Consider the following 18,165-nt stretch of genomic DNA (forward strand, 5'->3'; position numbering starts at 1 on the left):
ATTTTTAAATACTTACAGTTCATCTGTAGCTTTTCCACGGACAGTTGGTAAGTTATCGATCCAACCTGAGAAAGTCCAGTCCGATCCACCGACACTCGTTGCTGAAGCAGTCAGACTTTTTTGCAGACTGAAGCTGGGGCATTTCCATCAAAAATAAAATGAATCCACTTTACTTATGTCGTCTTTGGCTGACAACAGAGCATCTTGTAACGGCGCTCCGGCCCAAATAACGGATCTTGGTGGCAGCAAACCAACCGTTGACCCGGCAAATGGGTTGCTATGGTTACTGGCCGGGCCCAGGCCCAGGCCAGAGCTGACCCAAGCTTCTTCTTAGGGGCCGTGTCCACCAGACGCGCTTTCAGCGCTGCTTTCCCAGCACTTAGCGCTCTCTCTCTCTCCCTCGTCAGAATGCCGCTGTTGCTAGGTTACAAAACGAGTCCTCTGACACTTCCGTGTTCCTGCCTTGTTTAATGTAAACACTACAACGAGTGTCAGAAATACACAACAGCATTAGCAGCAGCTTTTGACATGGACCCTGAAGTCGGCCTACCTTCAATACAAGTGTGGGTCATGATATAAACCGAGCCACGTCTCCGGTTGTGTTGCTTGTCGGTAACGTATGTCCCGCCCCTTCTTGATTCTGATTGGTCAGTGCGGTGAAAAGTGACATTGACGAGCGCAGCGCTGTTCTAAAAGTTGAACAGATTTCAACTCGAAGCGCTCTGAGCGCCGCGACAAAAAGAAGCAAGCGCCCAGGGCGTTTTACCGCCGAGGGCGCTGAGCGCTGTGAGCGCCCAACTCAATAGGGTTTGAATGTAAAATAGACGCCCAGAGGCTGAAAACGCGTCTGGTGGACACGGCCCCTAATTTATTGATTTATTTTTTACCGTGTATGTCATGGAGACTACATGTTTGTACAATAGAGATGTTTGTACTTAAAAAATAAAATTAAACTGTCTAAACTAACGTTACATATTTGCACATTTATTCTGAAATATATGTTATAAACAAATATCTAGACTACATATTTACACATTTATTCTGACATATGCACCGATGGACAGAGTAGGCTACTCGATCCCAGTACTTGAGTAGTACAAATACTGATCAAAATTTACTCCGTTACAAGTAAAAGTAGCTCAGTCGACATACTCGAGTAAGAGTAAAAAAGTACTTGCTTCTAAAGGTACTTAAGTATCCAAAAGTACATGCTTTTAATTTTACTTTAAGTAAGAGTGAATTTCTTATTTTTCACATTAATGAATTACTACAGTTTTTTCTAAATGAATATAAGGAGCTTTTAACTCTTGTTTCTGAGAATGAACTTTAGAATTTTAGAAAAAGACCTGAAAGTAACATGTAGCCTACTCTTCAGCCTTTCTCGAAATTAACTCGAGTAAAAGTAAACATATTTGTCTTGGAAATGTATTCAAGTATAAGAGTAATAAGTACCAAAGAAATCTAATGCTCGAGTAAAGTACAAATCCTCTGGATATGTACTTAAGTACAGTACTCAAGTAAATTTACTCCATTACTGTCCACCACTGCATATGTAAAGAAAAAATATATTAATTACATATTTCAACAATTATTTTAGAATATATGTCAAATTAATATCTAGACCACTTACTTTTCCATATATTTTGAAATATATTTCAAAATCAAATATCTGTTTTACATGTTTGCTCATGTATTTCAGAATATAAGTTGAAAGCAAAAACTGTAATTGCATATATGTACATACTATATCATAAAATATTTTGGCAAATATGTCACATATATGTACACACATGGCCATATATCAGATTTGTGTATGGGACATGAAAAATGAGATATAGCGAAACTCTTGTCTAACATTTTCCCATAAAATGACACAAACAACCATCGTTTATAATAAAATACTGAAATGTAATAAGACAATTAAAAAACAACAACTGTTATAATCATTTATTAAATCAATTTATTTTCTGATTATTTTTTTATTGATCACTCGTTCCCTCGTATGATGACATGATGTGAAACATATGTGTCAGCCGGCAGCAGCAGAGCAGATTTGTTTCACATCTGTTTGGTTTGGTCTCCATGGTAACAGGCTACAGCTGTTCACCTGTTGAGTGTGTCTGAGGTCAAACAGCAGCAGGGAGGAGGTGGGAACGCCCTCTCGCACAGAAAAGACTTTTATACGAACAGCTCTGTCTCTTTTTACAGCGGAGTGAGTCATCCTGTCAGACTCAGTCCCAGCTCTGCGCTCTGGGGGAGAAAGCGCGCCACCTAGCGGCAGATTCCCGCCACCACACAGAGGCCACTTCCTGTCAATCATTGAGTTTCAAACTTTGTGGTTATTTTAAATCTCTGTGGGAACATTTTATGGATCTTTAAAGTAGTTTTTTGTCCTGTTTGTGTTATTTTATGTCTTTTTATAATGATTTATGTCTTTCTTTGTGTTTCTAAAATGTCAATTTGGTTTTTGTGGTCATTTTACATCTCCTTACACTGCAAAAACTCAAAATCTTTACAAGAATATTCGTCTTATTTCTTGTCAAAATGTCTCAAACTAATCTCTTTCCAGTTGAAATAAGACTAACCACCTAAAAATGTACTTGTTTTTTGATAATTTTCACTTGATATAAAATCTGCCAGTGAAAGCAAATTTTTTGCTTGTTATAAGGAAGAAAAATTTGCTCCACTATCAGATTTTTCTACTTATTTCAAGTGAAAATCTGCTTGAAAAAAGTGGAGGAAAAAAAGTGTTTAAAAACAAGCTACTTTTTATATGATGAGTCTTATTTTAGATATGATGAGATTTGTTTTGACTAGAAATAAGACAAATTCGTGTTAAGATATTTGAGTTTTTGCAGTGTACTGTGGATTTTTGTGCTCTGTAGTTGTTTTGTCCTGGTTTGTGGTCTTTTTTATTTTTATTTGGGATCATTTTAGTCTCATTTCATTGTGGTCTTTTCTCTTTTTTTTGTCTCTAGTTGTTTTGTCTGTTTCAAAGTTTTCAGATTTGTGGCGATTCCTCTTCTTCCTCTTGTGGGTTTGTTGGTAAAAATGTCATTCGTATAATAACCTTAGTGTCTTTAAATCTAATGACTGATGAAAATGAAACAAAAGTGAATAACTACCAAATTAGTTATTTCTCTTCCTCTTGGAAAAGTTCTACTTGTAAAAAAAATCATAAGAATAAAAACTTTAATGTCTAATTTAATTATTGATCCTTGGAAACAGCAGATTGAAGATTATATCTAAACTCAAGGTGCAAAAACTGTAAGAAATAATAATAATATGAATAATTCATGAGAGACAAAATAATGGATAAACAACAATAATAGTGAATCATTTTAAAAGTCATCAAACTCTCAGTCAGTGTTTGATCTTAAAAACTATTTTATGTTTAATTCAGTCGTTCATGTATTTTCACAATAAAAGCCTAAAACACACATTGTATACATTCAACACAGATTAAAATATAACGTTGTCTTTAAAATGACTTTGGTGATTTAATTACAAAAATACAAGTGTCTTTTTTTTTCTTACTGTCGGTGAATCGACTCATGAATTAATTTATAAGCAGAACAAATAAATCACAGCAGGTGAAACCACACACACACACACACACACACACACTGGTGTTGACGTGTCTGTTGTAAATTGTCCGTGACCGAACAACAACCAGTGGATTGTGTTTGTTCACTGCTGCGTCGCTCTGCTGCAAATCTGTTGCTCTCAAACACAAAGACGTTTCTGTTTCTGCACAAAGACAGAAAAGAAGAAAAAAAAAAACAGACTTCTGCTGCTGGAAACGTCACATCTTTGATCATGTGACATGTTTGTCGACAGGATTAGTGGCGGCTAACGAGCCGTTTCCACAAACACCACATATCTGATGTTCTACATTTCATTACACATCATAAAATCAAAAAAACACACAATATCTCTCTCTCTCACACTCAGATCTTTGGACAAGATGTTTGACGACGTCACTTTGGTGTCTCAGGAGCTTTAAATTCAACAATGTCAATTATTAACTTATTTAATTCATCTTATACACACACATAGCCTATAACTGTCACGTTCTAGTACCGTGTCATTCTAAAGTAGTGTTAATTAACCTTTAATGGAAAAATAGTTTAAAAAAACAACAACAACTAAATGTGGAGATGAAATAAAGTGAAATATAATCGAAGCCTCGAGAAACTGAGCCTTAAAACCAGCCGTCAGGACTTCCTGTCACGTTGTAATGTCACAACTAATGGTGCGTTCCAGGCAACCCGTAACTCGTGTTTTTCCGACCTGTTCCTATGGTTAACCGTTAGAACGTACAGTCAAACTCGTAACTTCCCACCTGTGAACTCGGACTAGATCGATCTACTCCCAGTTCCCAGTTCGTAACTCGTAACTCGCCTGGAACGCTACAAACTCGTAACTGGTGACCTGAAGTCGTGACTTACGGGTTAAAAAGCCTGCCTGGAACGCACCATAAGCCCCGCCTCCTCACCACCTGGACAACACCATCCATCCTACAACTTTGCAGGATTTAGTTTCTCTGAGTGTTTTACTCTGAAATCTACTCCATTTTTTTATTGGATAACTTTAGAAAACAGTCGGCCAATCAGAAGAGAGGCTCAGATCCTCCTCCTCTCTTCTGATTGGCTGACACCGACCTGTTGTTACTAGAGCTCCAGAGAGAAGCTGAAAGAGAAAACTACATTGAGATGGATTTTTAGATCATCTCATGGATCAAACCCTTCAAAATAAAAGACAGGAAGTGGTCTAAGAAAAACAAAACAATTGTTTTTTGGCCCCGACTGAAGTTACTAATTGATTATTTGATTATTTGACTGATTTGTCTAAAATCAAAGTGAATATTCAACAAATTGTCAGTTTTCAAGTTCAGTGAACGCATCATGCAGCTTTAGTTGTGTTGACAGAAAACATCTAAGTGTTTATATGTTTATATAACTCAGGAAATAATGAAGTTTTATTCACTGAACACTGATCAGTTATTAAAGAAAACAACTGTAAGACGTTTAAATAATGAAAATCGTGAGTGTTGACTACTGTAAAACAGAAAAAACTGAGACGCTTTGATAAAATATGTCACAATAGAAACTGTGCGATTCACACACTGCAAAAACTCAAAATCTTCCCAAGAATATGTGTCTAATTTCTAGTCAAAACTAATCTTTTCCACTTAATATAAGACTCATCACCATAAAATGAACTTGTTTTCAGATAATTTTCACTTGTTTCAAACTAATTTTCAATTGAAATAAGTAGAAAAATATGTTTTTTGTGTTTGTAATAAGAAAGAAAAACTTGCACCACTATTTTTCTACTTATTTCAAGTGAAAATCTGCTTGAAAGAAGTAAAAAGTGTCTAAAAACAAGCACATTTTTATGTGATGAGTCTTATTTTAGGTATAAGGAGATTAGTTTTGACTAGAAATGACATTTTAACTAGAAATAAGACAAATATTCTTGGTAAGATATTGAGTTATTTGACAATGACGATGTCGTAGTTGTTCATGGAAACGTTTGAGATGTCTGTTCCCCCTTTCAGCCGCTACAGTTTGATGAAGAGCACGCCGGTGACCACGGCGAAGCCCAGCAGCAGCATGGCGACCTTGGGGATGCGGTGGCGCGGGGAGCTGAGCTCGTGGGGCAGGATCTCCATGAAGGTGATGTAGATGAAGGTGCCGGTGGCCAGGCCCTCCAGCGTGGCGCGGGCCAGCTGGTGCTGCGGCAGCGCCTTGGTCTCCGTCAGCGCGATGCCCAGCCCGATGCCCAGCGGCGACATGGCGGCGAACAGCAGCAGGCAGCCGGCCACCACCGAGCGCCGCAGGCGGCTCTGGCACAGCTTGAAGGACAGGCTGAAGGAGATGACGCTCTTGTGGATCAGCAGCGCCAGGCAGATCTCCAGCACGGCCTTGCCCTCCTCCTGCAATACGGACAGACTTTATTATTAAATCCGATATCCGAAATTTTTCATGTCTTGCCTCACTCCCGAGTCCATGACCAGCAGATAGACACCATCCTTTCGACTGTGCGTGCAGTAACAAGGGAGATAGAGCCGTATCGCCCGTAATTAGCTTAGCTCAAACACTGGAAGTGTATAGGTAGTGTTAGCCTGCCTCCACCTAAAGTCGCTAATTAGCTTAGCTCAAACACTGGAAGTGTATGGGTAGTGTTAGCCTGCCTCCACCTAAAGTCGCTAATTAGCTTAGCTCAAACACTGGAAGTGTATGGGTAGTGTTAGCCTGCCTCCACCTAAAGTCGCTAATTAGCTTAGCTCAAACGCTGGAAGTGTATGGTAGTGTTAGCCTGCCTCCTACCTAAAGTCGCTAATTAGCTTAGCTCAAACGCTGGAAGAATTAGCTTAGCTCAAATGTTGGAAGTGTATTGAGTGCCGAAGCGGAAGCAGGAAGTAACGGCCCCATGGGTCCTCAATTCGAAAAAAGTCTCCATAGAAATGAACGGGACTCCAAGATTTATTTCGTGATCCGTTTGAATTGTGCCATGACAGAAAAATATGACCTCTACCTGTTTAAAACATCACGTTTCATGCCGAGAAATCAGCAGTTTGTTGTAAAACTATTGTAAAATAAAATTCCGAACAATCCGTAACCAGAAAGACAACAGGTCGCGTAGGTGACGTCACCAAATGCCGCCCTTTCCCGTGTCAGTTGGTGACGTATTTTTTGTGGGACACCAGATCTGTAGTCCGTAGAGCGTCTTCACACAAAATACATTCTTCTGTTGCCGTTTTACGACAAACTGCTGATTTCTCTTCATGAAACGTGATGTTTTAGGTAGAGGACATATTTTTTTGTCATGGCACAATTCAAACGGATCACGAAATAAATCTTGGAGTCCCGTTCATTTCTATGGAGACTTTTTTCGAATAGGACCCATGGGGCCGTTACTTCCTGCTTCCGCTTCGGCTCTCTATAGGTAGTGTTAGCCTGCCTCCGACCCGAGCCGAAATCAGCAGTCAGAAGCTGATTTCATTTTAGCTCTAAACTCTGTAAATATATCACTTTATCCACATTTCAAACATTTTTAGGTGAGAAAGTAGCCGTTTAGATCAGCAGTGTGTCGTTAATTTGTCTAAATACCAGCTGTTTACAATTTAGTTCAGACGAATTCGGCGCTACTCAAGCTAGCTCCGGTTACTTTCACAAAATAAAACCCCCATTGCCCTTTACATACAGAAAACCATGACGATAGAATTTGTGCTTTTACTTTGAAATAGGAAGCTAACCTACCCTCGATGTAGCTAGCTTGAACCAAAATAAACCGTCTTAGCTTGAACCCTCCGTTTTGACCGATCTCGTCCCGTTAGCGGCATTTGACCGCTCAAGATGCCTTACCGGAGAGTTTTGTCAGCTCTGAGACGAAGATCGGCCCGCCGGTTTCCGTTTAGAGTTGCTGAAGAGTTTCTCTGATGACTTTAGGTGGAGGCAGGCTAACACTACCTATACACTTCCAGTGTTTGAGCTAAGCTAATTAGCGACTTTAGGTGGAGGCAGGCTAACACTACCGATACACTTCCAGTGTTTGAGCTAAGCTAATTAGCGACTTTAGGTGGAGGCAGGCTAACACTACCCATACACTTCCAGCGTTTGAGCTAAGCTAATTATGGGCGATACGGCTCTATCTCCCTTGTTACTGCACGCACAGTCGAAAGGATGGTGTCTATCTGCTGGTCATGGACTCGGGAGTGAGGCAAGACACGTAAAAAAATATGTTGGTGTATCCCTTTAAACAAAAAAAACTATTTTCAATCAGAACAAACTTCACTTCAATCAAAAGCAAAACATTTCAATCAAAGAAAAAAAAGGGTTTGAATGCACAAAAATATTTAAGACCCACAAAATTGCATTTGAACCCTTTTTTTCTTTGATTGAAAAGTTTATTTTTTTGATTGAGGTGAGTTATTATTTGATTGAAAATATTTTTGGGGGGATTTTTTGCATTTAGGCCATATTATGGGTAGGATATTTGTGTCTTTATTATTCAATCCAAAAAAAGTTGATTTAAACAAAAAAGCTATTTTCAATCAAAGAAAAAAAGGGTTCAAATGCAATTTTGTGGGTCTTAAATATGTTTTTGCATTCAAATCCTTTTTTTTGATTGAAAAGAAGTTTGTTTTGATTGAAAATATCTTTTTTGTTTAAATCAACTTTTCTTCTGATTGAATAATAAAGACACGTATGTATCTCCGTACCTGCAGCCCGACCGCCAAGCCCTCGAACACCGAGTGCAGCGACAGCGAGAAGACCAGGATGAAGGCTCGCAGCGCCGACTGGGAGCTGAAGTCCACGTGGAAGTGGCCACCCTCCGCCTCGTGGTGCTGATGGTGCTGGTGGTGGTGGTGAGGTCCGGGCCGGTCGGCGCCCTGGACGCTGGAGTCGACCAGCAGAGAGCGACGTTCCTCCGGGAACGAGGACGCCTGGTCCTTGAAGGCCAGAACCACCTGCTCCAGAACCAGGACCAGGAAGAACCCCATGGCCACGATGAACTCAGGCAGCGGGAACTGGAGCTGAGGAACACCAAGCATATGCACACACATTACATTTATAGAAATATATATGACAATATATATTTAAACTTTAAACTTAAAGGGATAGTTCACCCAAAATTCAAATTTCATTCATTATCTACTCCCCCTCAGGGGGGGAGAAGTTTCAGAGTCCTCCGTGGCTTCTCTGAGTTACAGGGGGTCTCGGCGTAGCAGTGCATGTCCATATAACGGTTGCAAAGGGATACCAACTGTCTTCGTAACAAAAAGACACACCAAAAAACATCCAAATACCTCCATGCTGCTCGTATGTAATGTCCGTCTTGTATTGAAGCCCTGAAATGCGAAATTGTCCCGAAAAAAATTAAATAAGTCAATTTTTCAAGCTTGTCGCGCGAGATTTGGACGGACCAGGAAGAGGAGCTTCCGCTACAAACAAGCTTGAAATATAGACTTATTTAATTTTTTTTGGGACAATTTCGCATTTCGGGGCTTCAATACAAGATGGACATTACATACGAGCATCAATTTTGGGTGAGCTATCCATTTTAAGGGATAGTTCAACATTTTGTCAAATTGGCCCATTGCCATAACCCCTATAGTCACAGCAGTAGGTTCGTTACCTTTAGGGGCCGTGTCCACCAGACGCGCTTACAGCTCTGACAGCGCTCTGACAGCGGCTCATTATGGGATTTCTTGGTTTCCCTTCATCAAACTCATCAAATACACAATCCAACAACTCCACAACGCTCTGGTGGACAAGTTGTGAGCTGCACATTCACCACGCTATGAGATAATAACACAACGTTACCACACAGAGTTGTTTTAGAGGCAAATTCATGCAAAACCGCTGATGCGCGTTGCCTTCAGAGACAGTTTTTCATCAAGCAGTCTCTGTATTTAACTGTCTATAAAACAGACAGTTTTTATGTTTGATGTTTGAATAAACTTGCATAAATAAATAAAATATATATTTGATTTAATATATTGTAAACACACATGATCACAACATAAAAAAAACCTAATACAGATGTTTTAAGTAAAAACCATGAACTCATTTGGACTTGTTATGAATTTATCTTGTGAAAACAACATCATCCTGAATGTAACGACATAAATACGTGTCGTATCACTACATCTTCATGTGTTTACTCTGCTGTGTTATCTCACTCTTCCTTCATTTCCGATGTGTAACGTGAGTTTGTGAGTTTAAGCGTTCGATCTGCCGTCGTCAGGGCGACAAACTGCTGAGGAGAGAGAAAACCAGCGGATGTGGAGACTGAGATCTGAGATAAGGACGGTTTCATCTTCATCATGTGTCGACTTGTTGGTGAAAATATTCACAGCCTCTGCACGGAAAACCACAGGCTTCAGAAAGAACTACAACTCTGTTTTATTTATTTATTTATAGCCTACTTTATATCCAAACACAGGAATGAGACAAAACTACAGAACAGTGAATGTTCAATATTAAACTGATAATGCATGGACCCATGTGTCTACTGATGAAGGAACATTTAAAATGCTGAATGATTCCTGGATAAACAACAGATTAAAAGCTTCATAAATCCTGTCGGGGTTGCTTGTTTTTCAAATTAAAAGCCCTCTAGTGTCTGACAGGCTGAATTTACGACCTCCTGAGGAAGGCAGCAAGAAAACACATTAACCACCGTGCGGTGCGAGGCAGGAAGTGCGGGAAGAAGAAAAGGGAGGGAGAGGAACACACACACACACACACACACACACACACACACACACACACACACACACACACACACACACACACACACACACACACACACACACACACACACACACACACACACAGTGTTACAGTAATCTTTAACTTTTGCTTGTGGAGGTTTCGTCCAACCGTTTGTTTTGGGAGGGAGCAGAGCGATTCCCGTTAAGCAGGCCTCTCCCTGCACACACACACACACACACACACACACACACACACACACACACACACACACACACACACACACACACACACACACACACACACACACACACACACACACACACAGAGGTTTCCCAGCAGCACGCTGACCTTCAGTCGCCCTCCTCTCACATTAAATCACATTTTTAGCCCGGTTGCCACAGCGATGGTCGACCATCAGATCCTGTAGCGCCACCATGAGGCTGACATCAAGTTGGATGGTTAAGATTTAAGAGCTTCATGAAATTATAGTTTTGTCTTTATTCTTTGCTTTCCTCCTGGATAATTTCACTTTTTTTCTTTTTGGAGGAGAGGTTAAAAATAACTGTCACCATTTTTGGTTGAACACAGTCACAACTGTGTTGCTTCATTTTTGTGGTCAAAGTCATAAAAGTTGTGAAACAGACTGTTTTCTCTTTTCCTGAGCTGGATTCTTTGATAATATCTGAAATGTTGCTGCTGGAGGCGTCAGAGTGGCCTCAGAAATATTTATACTCTGGGCTACATTAATGATTTGAATCATAATAAACAGGAGGCGTAAAATAAAATAACAGTTTTCATAAACTAATAGAAGTTTGGAGCTCCTACCCTACTCAACATGAAACCAGACGAGTCGTCCCAGAAAATAAAAGCTGCATCACAATTAATAAATATCACCATATCTATGACCAGTAGCTTCTATTAGCTCATGTTAGCTAATTTTTTTTTTTCAGTATTTATTTCGCACAACACACATGACATTAGTAGACAGAGCAGAAAAGAAAAGAACAGAAGCAGATGTGTGAAGCGCCAGGTCTCCCAAGAAGCTATTTAAAGCTCATGGCGGGAGCCTCAAACGTAATACTAACGTATTACATATTCATACATATGTCAAATCATGATAGAAAACAAGACAAGACATACATCACAGAATAGACAGAGACAATACATAGTACCAAACAAAGCATAACATACAATCACAAGACAGATCAATAACTCACAATAGACAAAGACATCAAACAGACATACCCAGATTACGATGATAAATATGAGTTAAGAAGTTGCACCTTTAACCTTTTCTTGTTAGCAGCAGTAGATACTGATGACATCACTGAGTCACTTTGCTGACCTCATGAGACCTCATGAGTTTTATTTTCTCTCTGACACAATGTTGTGAACATGTCACAGACATTGTACAGTAATCTATCTTGTGGGAAAAAATGGGTTTGGGCGGGTGGATAAAAATTGGGCTGGTTTGGGATCAGTTCGGCCGGTTTTTGTAGCTGAAGATCGCGGTGTTGTCAAACTTGTAGGGTTTGGCAACTTCAAACCCTCCTGGCAATTTTTTTCCCCCATCGCGATCACCGGCAAGAATCACTACTAAGTATCACTAACAACACCAGAATGTGGCAAGGTGAAGAGGGCCCGGGCGGGGATTGAACCCACACCTCCCGGGAAAGAGTCATGCGCGCTTACCAGTCACCCAAAGGGACATCCCCTTGGCCAAGTAGCCAGGGCGCATTATCAACACACATGGTTTCATCAAACTTTTGAATCAGTCTTGTAAATATAACAACAGAAAGTCAGTTTCTGTTGTGATGAAAAAAAAGTATTTGCTAATTTCTAAAAGCATTAAGTTACAGTTTAGCTAACGAATGTTAGTACGTTTAGGTTAGTTAGGAAAAATTCTTAGGTTCTTAACTTTCATTTTAAGTTGGTTTGGTTATCCATTAGCTTTAAGTTTTGTTAAAGAATATCAAGTCGTTTCCAATGTTAGCTTTAAGTTTAGTTAACTAATATTAGTTAGTTTCTAACGCTAGCTTTGAGTTTATTTAACGGATATTAGCTACTTTCTAACGTTAGCTTAATTATTTAACGGCCGGCTTTAGCTATTAGCTACTTTTTAACGTAAACTAGTTCCATTAACTCATATGAGCTAGTTTCTAAAGTTAAGTTTAGTTAAAGAATAATAGCTAGTTTCTAGTTTCTAACATTAACAGCACATCAGAGTTTCTCATGTTTCTAACTTTACCTTTAAGTTACAGTTTAGCTCGTTAGCCTGCTGTTAGCGTGCTCTTTCATCTTAGCTTGTCGTTTTATTTTCTAGTGCTAAGTCAGTATTTCATAAGTAGCAATGAAATACTATGATACATTTCAAAAAATAGGAAAACACAATGAGTTTTAAGAGAACATTTAAGAGTCACTGACGAGTGTCACGAGTAGTGACACAGGAAGATTCTTTGTTTGTCTATTCATACAATCTATTAAGCTTCTAACACATATTTTGTTTTATCTGTTTGTTTATTGAATGATATTAACCTACATGTGACCTGACGGCTCAGTGGTGGAGAACAGGGACAGTTTTGAGGCACTTGAACTTTATTTCAGTGTTTCATATGTTCTACTGGATTTATTTGACAGTTTTAGTTAATGAGCAAGTTCCTGTAAAGTCTGTGACCCTGTGGACTGACTGTATTGTCGTTATATAATTAACATTAATTAATCAGTCATTAACCCGTGAACTCAGACGTCTCTGTCTCTGTTCACATTTCCTCACTTTACTTCGTCCAAAGTTCCAGTTTAACAGTTTCTTTTTTCTGTTGAAAGTCGACTTTATGAGTCAGTGAACGCAGCACCGTGTACAGTTTGTGTCACTTTATTGTTGTGCAACATATGAACAGTGACTCAGGTGTTACTGTTGTTGCTGTATGTGCGTTATTACAACAGTCTGGTGTGTTGTGTTGTGTTGTGTTGTGGTCTTACTGTGATGCCGGCGTTGCTGAAGGCCTGGTTGATCCCCTCCAGGTAGTCGGGCAGCAGGTCCAGCAGGCAGGTGGCCAGGAAGACGCCGCCGGCAAAACAGCTGATCAGACTCAGCAGCCGGCGCCGCACGTCTGCAACAACAAGAACCAGGATCAGACCCGGGATCAGCCCAGATCTGGTACAGGACGACTAGAACAGCTCTTTAGTCTCATTCTCCCTTTTTTTTTGTAAATACGTCTAATCACGTCTCTGGTTCGTGCTATTAATTTCCTGTTGAGGTTGTTTGCAGTAACACTTCCTGTTTCCTGTATCCGTCTACAGGGCAGCAGAATGCAGCCTCTAAATAACACATTATCTGCAGAGAAACTCCTTCATTTCACCAATATTTAGTTCTGATAGGCTAGTGCTATTCCCCTCTGAGTCCGGGGTTAGCTGTTATCAACATCCGGGGTCTGTAGGTTGACCTACTGACCTCTGACCTGGATGATGTCATCTCTGAGCGCCGCGCAGCACAGCACCGCTAATACTATGGTTTGTTTCTGCGTGTTTCCAACTTGTCAGAACAAAATGAGCAGCTGGATGAAGTTCAGCTTCCACAGGCTTCCTCTCCTCAACCTGGACTCACTAAAGCTCCGGCTAGTTGAGATAAAAATGGACCCGAATGCCGAAGCAGAATGATTATTATCAGAATGAGCCGCGCGGCGCTCAGAGATGACATCACCCAGGTCAGTGTCAGTGGGTCAACCTACAGACCCCGGATGTTGATAACAGCTAACCCCGGACTCAGAGGGGAATAGCACTAGCCTATCAGAACTAAATATTGGTGAAATGAAGGAGTTTCTCTGCAGATAATGTGTTATTTAGAGGCTGCATTCTGCTGCCCTGTAGACTCCATTATACGGATATACACGCCTCTCGGCTGGAGCTCATTTCATCACAACCACTTGTAATGACACCAAAGTTATCTGGGGGAGGAAATGATCGGATTTTAAGCTAGAAATAAGATCCAGATTGTAAAAAACTGTAATTATCCTTTAAAGCCCCTTGTATAGAACTTTTAACTGGATTCAACTGAAAAGTCTCTGGTTTCTGCTGATATCTCTGTTTGACCTCCAACAGCAGATGAGGCCATCGGTGGGAAGATAAACTGTTTCTAAATAGTGTAACTCTTTACCAGACATGTCCAAACTCATTCCACAAAGGGCCGTGTGGCTGCAGGTTTTCCACCAGACCAGACCAGACCCCTTCAATCAACTGGTCTCAGTCTTCAGACAGTTGATTGGTCAAACTGTGTGTGCTCTTGATTGGGCTGGAAAGAAAACCTGCAGCCACACGGCCCTTTGTGGGATGAGTTTGGACGTGTCTGCTCTTTACCTTCGGGAGGCAGTGGTCGGTGGTCGGGTCGGTCCACCGGACGAAACGATTTACAGCACACATGAGCCAGATAAACGTCTTTACAATGCGCGCTAGTGCTCATGGGAAATGCAAAACACTACCGCTTTTGTCCACAGGGGTCGCCAAAATCAACACAAAATGAAAGTTCTTTGTAGATGCTTTAAAGAAGACGTATTCTGCCCCTTTTCCACAAATTAAAATAGTTCCAAGGTGTCTTAAAGAAACGTCTGTGACCTGCTTTGGTCCAAATCCCCCAAGGATCAAACAGAACGGCTGGTTTCTGTTCAGAACGGCTGCTTTCTGTGTCTGTCCCTTTAAATGCAAATGAGCCATTTAAGACTCACTCGTCAGTGACTCTTAAATTTGGGACCTGGTGTCATCAGAGTCTTTTTGTGTTTAGACTTTTTACACTTCAGTTTAAAGGGACAGTTCAACATTTTAGTCAGCTCCTCCTCTCACCATAACCCCTATAGTCATAGCAGTAGGTTCATCACCTTTAGTTATCGATGCATGTTGTTTTGAGATCAGCGGGGCAGAGACGTGAGCTGCTCAGTGAACACAATGGAGGTGAACGGTACAGGTTGCCTGTCCCTCATCAAACTCATCAAACACACAATCCAACAACTCCACAACGCTCTGGTGGACAAGTTGTGACCTGCACATTCACCACGCTATGAGATAATAACACAACGTTACCACACAGAGTTGTTTTAGAGGGAAATTCAGCCGGAACTACATTCCAGACACGGCTGCTGGACGGAGGGATTTCAGAAGAGAAAGTAGTTCAGAGTATTTACTTCATGTGTAGTAAAGTTACATGATTATTTCATAGCGTGGTGAATGTGCAGATCACAACTTGTCCACCAGAGCGTTTTGGAGTTGTTGGATTGTGTATTTGCACCAATAATTAAAGGTGATGAACCTACTGCTGTGACTATAGGGTACTGCTATAGGGATTATGGTGAGAGGAGAATCTGACTAAAATGTTGAACTGTCCCTTTAACAGGACAGTGTGTGAGTCCTCACCCGGGTCCACGCTGCAGCGCCCGGCGCCTCGGACCAGGCAGAGCGGCGAGAAGCCGAACAGCAGCGTGACGGACAGCAGCACCACCAGCGCTCCCAGTTTGATCTCCAGAGCGGGAACGTCGGCCGGGTTCACCTGCAGCCCCCCCGGGGACGACGCTCCGCCTGCCAGGGACATGGTGATCGCAGGTCTGATTCCTCTGAGTCCGGGCTCAGACTCCCTCCATGGAGACACACAGTCTGTCACACACACAAGACACAACAATAAAGACACAGATGATTCATGTTTTATGGGTCAATGACAGGATGTAACCCATTGTCAAGTAGTGTAACCAGTATATTCAAAAAATAAAAATCTGACTATATAACTACAGGAAACTAAATCTGGACTCAAATGTGGAATAAATGTAATTCATTTTTGCAATGCAACACTTTGACATTATTTTTCACAATGTTTAGAATAGGTCCGGCTCAGTGTTGCCAAAATGCATTAAGATTTGAATATAGAAATACAGCAAAATAATCTATTTCAATTTAATGTTTTATGTATATTTTTTATAAGTACGGTTAAATCCACTAAAATATCTAATATTTATCATTCTTTTGTGGTTATACCATTTGACATTTTCAGGGGCATTCAGTCTTAGTTTGGTTTAAAAAAAAAAAAAAAAAAGGTTCAAATTTCAAATGACATAAAACCAACATGAATACAAAGTGTATATTTGGAAAAATCTGATGCATGCTTGTAAAACAATTTCTAAAGATTTTTCTGAATTGCTCATCTTTCCAAACCTTATTTTTTGCTGATTGGTTTCCTGTCCATCGATCGACCAATCAATGAATTGACCAATAGTTTCAACTCTAATACACAATAAACATCAGTGATAACAAGGACGTTTTACATTTCACAATAAAACTCAAACACACGTTCAAATGACGCAAAAAAACATAAAAAATAGGCCTATATTTAGACAGGAGGAAACTAAATAAAATCAAGTGTTAGTGTGTAAGTTGTAATATTGTTGTGTGTAACATAAAACAGCTTCTAACAAACATGTCGTTTTTAGTTTTTAAAGATAAAAACAGGTGAAACTCTATTTGACAGTGAAACCAGAGAGTTTCCTCATTGAATTTACATATTCAAAATAACACAAAGAGAAGAAGTGAAACTAAATGATGCTAAAATAAGTTCATTGTAAATATAAAACCATCTTTTTAATTCTTCCTTTGACTCGGTGTTTTCCAGATTATTGATTTTATTCTCATTTTACTGTTTTATGAAGCTCTGATGGTTCTACACCTGTTCACAGTGAAGGTTTTTAATTGATCCACGTTCACTGTAAACCTTTTTTAAATTAATTCTCTCATATTTTATTTACTCTTCATACAGTCTCTGTCTTTTTGTTTTCATTTACATATTTGATCATATTTTTTCCATTTCTTTGTTCTTTTATTCCTCCTTATTTCACTGTTGGCTGTTATTTCCATGTTGGATACTCTCTGATAATAACCAGTGTCACATGGTTCAGTGAGAGAATAAAATCTCCTGACAAAGATTAAACAATGAAACATATCATGAAAGCTTCATGCTATTAAGTCTATTATAAGTTTGTAAATAGTTAATAAAAGATAAATAAAGTTGATCATTGTCAAAAGGAAACAGCTTCTTTCCCAAATGTTAATTATTGCATGAACATTATCTGGAAAGATGTGTTCGGCTAATCTGATCTAATTATAGTTTCCATAGAAAACTAAAATCATAATCATATAATAACTTTGTAATTATTACATTACGCGCACACACACACGCATCCCTCGTGTTTTTTTCTTTCTTTTAAACTTCGTTGAAAACTTCTTTATCTTTCCGCTCGGCACCGAGGGGAAACCCCAGCTCGGACTAACCCTGATCCGGTCCTACCTGGTTCTGGGTCTGGGTCCGGGTCCAGGTCCGGGTCTAGGAGTAGAAACGGATTCTACTGGATCTACTGAAGTAAAATCCACTCCACAACGTTTGTTGTTCGGTGGAAACAGCAGCTCGAGCAGCTCTACATGTTGTCCGGGAAGTGGTGAGTCAGTTCCCATCAGCTGATCTCACTTTATGATGGAGCCTCTGTCAAGCTCAACACAATAACACACACAGCTTCCGGTTTACAAAATATTAAAAATAAAAAAAAGTTTTCGTTCTATAATCTTCTCTATAATTCTATAATAATTTGATTATACAAGTCTGGCATTGCTTGTTAAAGGTTTATTACATGTTTATATGCCACCTCTACTTTTTCAATATAAACAATATAGGGGCATCATTTAGCTTTATTTACATTTGCTGCATTCTCTCTGTCTCCTCATTTCCCGTGTATCTACAGCTACCCTATCACATAAAGGCATAAAAAAAACCTCATAATAGGCTACTTAAAGGTGTACAGAAAAGAAAAATGAATTTGATTCCACTCTGGGTCATAAGAATTAGTGTAATAACTCATCTATCAGACGACGGAGCCCAAACTTTGTGCAAAATTCTATTTTCCAGTAAATTCCA

General features: G+C 39.8%; 1 protein-coding gene across 1 annotated transcript; it reads right to left on the reverse strand.

Moving 5' to 3' along the window:
• Positions 1 to 4,498: 4,498 nt before the first annotated feature.
• On the reverse strand, positions 4,499 to 17,678 carry slc39a3 (solute carrier family 39 member 3). The gene is made up of 5 exons (XM_083989350.1): positions 17,545 to 17,678; positions 15,630 to 15,866; positions 13,209 to 13,339; positions 8,231 to 8,545; positions 4,499 to 5,941 (listed from the first exon to the last, which is right to left on the reverse strand). The coding sequence occupies exons 2-5, from the start codon at positions 15,802 to 15,804 to the stop codon at positions 5,567 to 5,569; spliced, it is 996 nt and encodes a 331-aa protein (XP_083845476.1). The 5' UTR covers positions 15,805 to 15,866; positions 17,545 to 17,678; the 3' UTR covers positions 4,499 to 5,566.
• Between the last annotated feature and the right edge of the window lie 487 nt (positions 17,679 to 18,165).

Source organism: Trachurus trachurus (assembly GCF_905171665.1).
Source record: "Trachurus trachurus genome assembly, chromosome: 16".
NCBI lineage: Eukaryota > Metazoa > Chordata > Actinopteri > Carangiformes > Carangidae > Trachurus > Trachurus trachurus.